The sequence below is a fragment of the Aphanomyces astaci genome, assembly GCF_000520075.1.
Source record: "Aphanomyces astaci strain APO3 unplaced genomic scaffold supercont1.17, whole genome shotgun sequence".
Classification (NCBI taxonomy): Eukaryota; Oomycota; class Saprolegniomycetes; order Saprolegniales; family Verrucalvaceae; genus Aphanomyces; species Aphanomyces astaci.
In genome coordinates, this window is record NW_009798280.1 from 278,129 (window position 1) to 285,729 (window position 7,601).

Below are 7,601 nucleotides of genomic sequence, written 5' to 3' on the forward strand. Positions count from 1 at the left end.
CTGGCCAACTACACTGGCAACGTGGCCGATTGGGCTCAAAAGGAATTCGAATTCAACCCCGAAAACCGCTACAACTACATGCTGGTTTTGATCGGCATGTGGGTCATCTTGCAGACATGCATCTACTTGACGTTGAAGTATGTCAGCCACTTGAAGAGATAGATAAACGTTTTGTATCAGATTTCAGTTCATTTTCGTAAACTTCTCTTTGTAATCGAAATGCTTCTGGCACGCCGTTTGTAGATGCAATGGCGTGATCGGGAGGTACAGTATGACGAATTTGTCAGAGCAGCTTTTCTGCCTCTTGGAAGGAAGGAATTTACAGTCCAATCCAATTTCCATGCGCGAGTTTTGTCAGATAGTGATAGGAGGGTTGCCATGTCGCCACATTAAAAGTTGAAGACATTTTCGATCCTTGTTTTCATCCACCGAAAGACGATTATTCGACAATGTAGAATGATTGATGACGTGCATCATACCGGTACGAATGTGGTGTAACCGGCAAGTACTACGTAGTAATGAACATCAAAGTACTAATAGTACTCTTGATAGTACATACCACTCCGTCCCAAATCACTGACACGTTTGATGTTTGCCACATAGTGGTTTTATGACCAATCATTGGATTTGTGTGAAATTTGTACCAATCAAAAAAGAGCAGAATCTTGGCTATAACGTCATATAATTATATTGCCATTCTTCCAAAAACTGCGTGTGTATTCTTCAAATACTTCGTAGTATAATCAGCCGCTCAACCCAAAATTTTCAAATGTTCACCGGACTTGAAGAATGTAAGGAGATATATCGAAAACAAGAGGTGGCTTCGGCTGTACCTAGTACTGGTATACAGTAATTGAATTCCGAGGAAGGTGTCAATGTCACCTAAATACAGTACTGTATACCCTTGTCACCTTGGCTCAAAAGTACTGGATAAGGTAATCGTTTTTATAAAATTGATTGATTTACAACTACTACTAGTAATAGAATGTCCAAACGTGTCAGTGATTTGGGATCATGTTGGTAACTAATACGTACTAGTACTAGTACTACTGGTATTATGGTGGTACTACGTAGTAGTAAGCTAGAAACGATTGTATTTTTTTGTGTCGAAGCCCCAGATTTAAACAAAGTATTTACTGTTACCTACATAACGTCGCATACTACTGACAAATTAAACGCATACTACTGACAAATTAAATTAAAATACAAAGTATTTTAATTTGTCAGTAGTATGCGACGTTATGTAGTTAACAGTAAATACTTTGTTTAAATCTGGGGCTTCGACACAAAAAAATACAATCTTTTCTAGCGTACTACAGAACTACGTAGTACTATAATACCAGTAGTACTACTGTAGTGTATTAGTATTCATAAAATGGTATTTCTTCTGAATAAAAGCAACATAATTGACTGTGAACTTCAGCCTTGCAATTTCGAGGGGGTGTATGATTGGTTCGTATTAAATCACCACAGCAGAAATGAAACTAGTGTTGGCTTGAGAAGTTTCCTTGTAGCTCTTCAGGTAGCACACGCCATTTGCCCAGCTAAACGCGCCACAGCCGCTCGTTTGACGGCAGCTCGCACAGCAGTCCGCCACGTCAGCCTTCACTTCCGACAGGCCGTTGCCCACGTAGTACACATCCGACTCCAACGCACTGCACTTGTCCACGCGGGCCGACACCACCCCAGACGCCACCTTTGTCTCCGCCCGACGACCCTTCAAGTAGCATACGCCACCTAACCAACTGTACGCATTGCAAGCTTGGTGGATGTGGCACGCTGCGCAGCAGTCGGCCGCTTGGTCCGCCGGCACCTGCGCGACGTTTTGGCCCACAAAGTCCACGTTCGACTCGACGCCGCCGCACGACGACGGTCCTGCCAGGAGAAAGCCAGCCTTGGCTCCGACCACGGACGTCCTGGTCCCCTTGGTGTACTTGAGCCAGCACGTACCACCGCTGTGGTTGGTCCACCCGAACAGCTTGCAATCCGGTGTATTTTCACAGTCCCCACAGCAGGATTCAGCATTTTCCTGCTTGGTCGAAGCAAAGTCGCCGCCAACATAGTGCGTGTTGTCTTCCAAGGTGGTACACGTGGTTAGGTAATTGGTCGGGTTGAGTACTCGGGCAGACTTGGAGCCTTCCTTGTACACCCAGTTGACCGGTTTGTCTTCAGCTTTGAGCCAGCACGTGCCTCCGTTGTCCTTCGTAAACGAAAACGCATTGCAGTTTGGAGTGTTGCGGCATTCGTCGCAGCAGTTGTCGGCGGTGCGTTGGGACACCGCCTTGACGTCCTTACCGCTGATTTCATAGTAATCGTTCCAAGCGGTGCATTTGGGGGGCAGGGGGGGTAGAGTAGGGCGGGGGGTGCTGGGCGGAGCAGTCACGGCCTTGAAGGCGTTCAAGCGGCCGTAGCCAAAGAGGTTGTTGGGGTATTGCGTCTTGGAAATGCCTCCGCAGGTCTTGTTTGGCGGATATAACCTGTCGGTCTCCACGTTGTTGGTCAGGGCCGCGTACACTTGGTCGTACGTGGCGTCTTTGTTGTCCGCGGACAAGTACAAGGCGATGGCCCCAGAAACATGAGGCGCAGCCATGCTCGTGCCAGATTGCCACGTAAAGCTTCTGTCATTGTCGTTTGATACGGAATAGATGTTGAAACCTGGAGCCGAAATGTCGGGTTTGAGGCGGTTCCTCACGGAAGGTCCTAAACTTGAATCGCTCGCCAAAGAATCACTGAGGTCAGTGGAGCCGACAGCAATCACTTGAGGGGACGCGGCAGGATAAAGCGAATACGCACAGCCTTCAAATCCGTCGTTGCCGTTCCCAAAAACGGGAATGATTCCCGCTTCTCTCCACGCTGCAATCATATCTTCCATCCAAAAGTTCGTTTCGTACCACCCCCAGCTATTGTTGATCACGTGGGGCGCCTTGCTGCAGTCGCGGTTGTTGCCGTCTTTGTCGTGAGGGCAAAGCATGAATTGAGCGCATTGAGCGATCAAATATTGATAGTGCAATGCCGTTGTGTGCAACCCCTTGCACGCAATCCACTGGGCATTCGGGGCGACACCAATACCTTGCGTTCCCACTATGGTGCCCGTGACGGAAGTGCCGTGGCCCGTGTCGTCGTTGGGCAGCTCCGTCTTGTTGTACGGGTCGAACCAACCGTATTCACTTCGCCAGTTCGACTTCAATGACTCGTGGGTAAAGCGAACACCGGAGTCGATGATGCCCACGACAATACCGTCGCCCTTAATGCCTTTGTCCCACAGCGCCGGCGCTTGGATCTTATTGACCCCCCATTGGTTGACCGCGTCGACAGCACTGGCTGGTTGGTCGTCGATTTTGTAATCATCGAGTGCTATCACAACTGGCTCATCAATGGATTTGACTCCCGCCAACGCCGCGATCTCCTTGATGAGGTCGGCGGGGGCCTTGTCGATATACATGGAGCAGTCGATCCATGTCGTGGCCACTTCCACAGCCGTCGATTCAACTTGTTTGGCCAGGAGCGACTTGACCGCCGCCTGTGACGTGGTGGTGTGCTCCTTCAACGAATCAACCAGCGACTCGATGGTTTCGGTGCGAGACGCGCCGGCCTTGAGTCGGCGGCGGTGGGTGTCGTGAGCCTCGTCACTGTGAAATTTGACCACGACGTTAGATTGCTTGCTGACTTCCAAGTTGCGATGTACTTTGACTGAGATCTTGGCCGTGACGGCAGTGGCGGCGGCGGCGAGGGCCACATAAAGGTACTGAACCATGATGTTGATAGGTCAATGGAAATTGCAAAATGAACAGCAATGACTTCCGAGCTGGGTGTACCGCAAGACTTGCCCGTCGCGAAATATATCATCAGGTCAACTGTTGTGGGGTAATCGCCAATATGTTAGTACTTCCTATGTTCCACGTTACTGCCGACATTGAACTTCCCTTCGACCCCAAAAAGTTATTTTCGGACCAAATTTAATGAATCCTACCATTTCTGAAAGAGAATAAAAATATAAAGGTAATGTCTATTGGCCGTAACGCGCAAATCAATCAATTTCACGGTGTAATTTTGAATCGTCATCGGCCATCAGAAAAAAATATAAAAATAATAAATTATTACGGGCCTTGGCCACCAGTGGTGTGCCGTGCAATGGAGGGCAGATACAACAAGCGCTTGAAGCTGCGGCCTTCGGAAAAGTATCGTTAGGTGACACATAGGTACTTTATGCATGAACCTCACCAACCGCGCTTCATTTCTCGGTGTTCTTCACCGTGAACCCGAAGCGCTCGTGGGGGGTGTTCCTCCTGCCAAATGCATCATGCTGTGGCCGTGAAATTTTGTTTTTGTCACAACTTCAGCCAATGATATCATTGTATTTTACAGATTAGCCAATCATATTCAAGTATAATGTCTGCAGTAACATGGAACAAATGCATTTTTCATATGTCGGTGGTAACATGGAACAGAGGAAGTATATCAGCAAACCTTCGCCAAAATGTGAAAATGTGAAACCTTCGCCAAAATATGAGCGCACTTAACAAAAATAAATAAAACATATGACACTTTGAAACTTAACTTCCAACAGTACCGGTACGTATTAATAGTATTAATACTAACATTAGTACATGTTAGATACCTTGAGAATGACAACTTGTGGAGTGGGGTGTGGATTTCATTCAGCCTACGCCACAAACTGGCAAGGCTTCACTGAGGACGACTGGTGTCATGAAGTACACTGTGTCCACCAGGCTTACATTATATTGCCTTGTGGCTGAATCGCTGTACTCATGCGCTGCGTGCTGTAGAATGGCAGCAAGGCTATGCCCTATCCTCTATTTAGACCAGCTATTACCATCGTCAACAAACTCACCAACATGACTTGGTCTGTGACTCTATTGGGACAGGAAAAATCCATACTCACAAGTCCTTATTAAACGTAACGTATGTGTAACAACGCCCCATGTTCTGTATTAACGATTGAATTGTTGTGATAACGACGAGATTATTGTGATAACGACTAGTTTTGTGTGAAGACGACTGGTTTCGTGTGAAAAGCGACCAGTTTTATTGTAAAAACGACGATTTACATGTGCTAGCGCCATATCTGCTGTGTGTGAATCTAAATTGATGTTTCTTTGCTTTTTTAATATTTGTTGTGACGAAGATATTACCTGTAAAAGTGAAGGGAACACGGTGGTAATATTCGGCATTTAAGTTTGAAGGTACTAATTTGAGGTGATACGTTAGTTGGGATTGATTGAATGCAAGTTGCCCCCCCCTTTTTTAATGTTGAAAGTCCATCCCCCATGACTACATTGAATTCTAGACTGTAGTTTGAGGGGGTGCAAAGATGTATTCATAGCGCAAATACACAGGAAATCAACCTGCAAATCTCACTGCATTGAATCATATTATCATTAAAGCTGGGAGTTTTAAGTCACTATATTGTTGACATTATCCCCCAAAGTTAACAAGGTTTCGAGGTTCGATCTCCAGAGAATTGACATCGTGACTACTACACTATTAATAGTGTAATTCGCAAAGTGCTGTGGATATCGTATGTATTCACAATCATCTAGCACAAAGCACATGTTCCTACGCCCGACCGAAATTATGCCATACGTCACCAACTACAGTATTACGTAGTATATATATTATTTTACCAGCTGAACACGGCCCCAATCCCAACTTCATTGTGTACATACATATAATAGCGATGTAAGCCATGTACTGTACTACTCTGGTCTGAAATGATAGTACCCTTTGACTTCTTATTTGCGGGATTTTTCTAGTATTGCTAATTCAGTGCATCTGATTGGTGCGTTACATAGCGCGAATACTCTACTTTGATTGGCTATGTTTTGAGTGTTCCAATTCGTTTTAGCTCAAACGTTATCGCTTGTCAAAGTTGGTCTCGCAAGTAAAATTCACACACACACACCCGCCCAGACATCATTATACAACTTGAACCATCGCCATCGATACAACATATACTCCATATTCCTTACTGATGCCGACTGCAACGCCACCAAGCTCCCAACCATCCTCTGCTTCCTCACGGGGGCTTCGGACTCTTCGGCACGACGACCGCGTCGCCATCTACGAATCACTTCTTGAGAGCAGTTCTAACGGTCGCCTGCCACGAGGAGCCTTCGTTCAGCACGCTCAGACACACCAATGTCACTGGAAGACGATTTCACGCGTGTGGACACGGGCACAGGAGTCTCTTCGCCGTGGCAGCCTGACGGCTGACGTCGCCTCAAAAATCCGCGGTATAAGCTCTATAATTTAATTTTTGTCATAATTATACCAATTTTAAAGAGTATTTAATCTTACGAGTTTACATATTAAGGTAATTCTGGAAGAAAACGAATCCGATCACATGAAGAAATCAAGATGGCTGTCCAGGGGGTGGACATGTATGCTCGACAAACGCTCCGGGCGCTTTGGGCTCACAGCGGGATCCCCAAAACCACCCTCGTCCAACACATGCGAGACGAAAAGAATCTGCGGGCAAGGGCCAGCTACGTTCGCCCTCACCTCACGGACGCCAACGCTGTCACAAGGATGAAGCACGCGATGAGCTTCCTCCAGCCCACGTCAAGTGGGAACCAAGTTTTTGCCGACATGAATTCGTACATTCATGTCGACGAAAAGTGGTTCTTCTTGACGAAGGTAAAGAGGAAGTTCTACGCCTATTCAGATGAAGTTGTCCCTGCAAGCCGTGTCAAGTCGAAGAGGTTTATCACCAAGGTCATGTTCCTGGCCGCTGTCGCACGGCCGCGATATGATTTCCAGAAGAAATCAATGTTTGATGGCAAGATCGGGATCTGGCCCTTCGTGGTACAGCTGCCGGCCCAGCGAAACAGCAAGAACAGAGTGAAGGGGACGATGCTGACTGTGCCTCAAAGTGTAACGTCGGACGTCTACCGCGCGATGATTTTGGATAACGTCGTGCCAGCCATTAAGGAAAAGATGCCAAGGAACGGCCAGGGCGGTACGATCTATATGCAGCAGGACAATGCGAGTCCCCACAATGGTGTGACTTCGAAGATGCTTTTGGAGCGAGGTGTACAAGGAATTGTCACTATCAACCAGCCACCCCCCGAGTGAGCCCAATCAGCCGGATAACGCGAGAAGGCAATATTAAGTTAGGAATAATATCCGGTTAAAATTCTAATAAACATCCATTGACAGTGAGCTATCCCCCCCCGAGGGATGGCGAGTTGGGATGCGGTGGAGATGCTCTAACTGAACATTTTGGGGGTACAATTCCCTCATTAATTTGAATTTCCGACTTGCTAAATCGCTCTAATTTGAATTTCCGACTTGCTAAAACGCTCTATTATTAAAACAGTTCCACTGTTGTTTTGACCCGAAATAGTGTTTCAATGAGGTTTATATGGAACTTTGTATGATCAGACCACCTCAGGGGGTGTTGGTTGTTTTACAGTGTTTTCACGATCCGGTAATTAACCGAACCGCGGGTCCTCTTCATCCGGATATCCCTTCTTTTCAGGTGTCGCGTGACGGTTTTTGAATTCGTCGAAAAGAATGGCGGGACCCGGATTCGAACCGGGGACCTTTGGGTTAAAAGACTGACGCTCTACCAACTGAGC

The 7,601-nt window shown here is 46.8% G+C and overlaps 3 protein-coding genes and 1 pseudogene across 4 annotated transcripts in view; 2 read left to right on the forward strand and 2 right to left on the reverse strand.

Annotated features, from left to right (window-relative positions):
• The window catches only part of H257_07941 (hypothetical protein), a gene marked incomplete at both ends in the record, with an annotated part of 5,923 nt that extends 5,761 nt beyond the window's left edge, over nt 1-162 (forward strand). The window contains one exon of the mRNA XM_009833660.1: nt 43-162. Within this exon, the coding sequence (XP_009831962.1) occupies nt 43-162 (120 nt within the window). The remainder of the gene's footprint in view (nt 1-42) is intronic.
• A 1,297-nt stretch (nt 163-1,459) lies between these two features.
• On the reverse strand, nt 1,460-3,754 carry H257_07942 (hypothetical protein; the record flags this gene model as incomplete). Its single annotated transcript, XM_009833661.1, has 1 exon — nt 1,460-3,754. The coding sequence occupies one exon, from the start codon at nt 3,752-3,754 to the stop codon at nt 1,460-1,462; it is 2,295 nt and encodes a 764-aa protein (XP_009831963.1).
• Nucleotides 3,755-5,992: 2,238 nt separating this feature from the next.
• Nucleotides 5,993-7,107, forward strand: H257_07943 (hypothetical protein; the record flags this gene model as incomplete). Its single annotated transcript, XM_009833662.1, has 2 exons — nt 5,993-6,254; nt 6,371-7,107. 2 exons carry the CDS (start codon nt 5,993-5,995, stop codon nt 7,093-7,095), a joined length of 987 nt encoding a protein of 328 aa, XP_009831964.1. The 3' UTR covers nt 7,096-7,107.
• Nucleotides 7,108-7,537: 430 nt separating this feature from the next.
• Nucleotides 7,538-7,601, reverse strand: H257_07944 (annotated as a pseudogene). The gene has a single exon. The product of its transcript is annotated as a tRNA-OTHER (tRNA).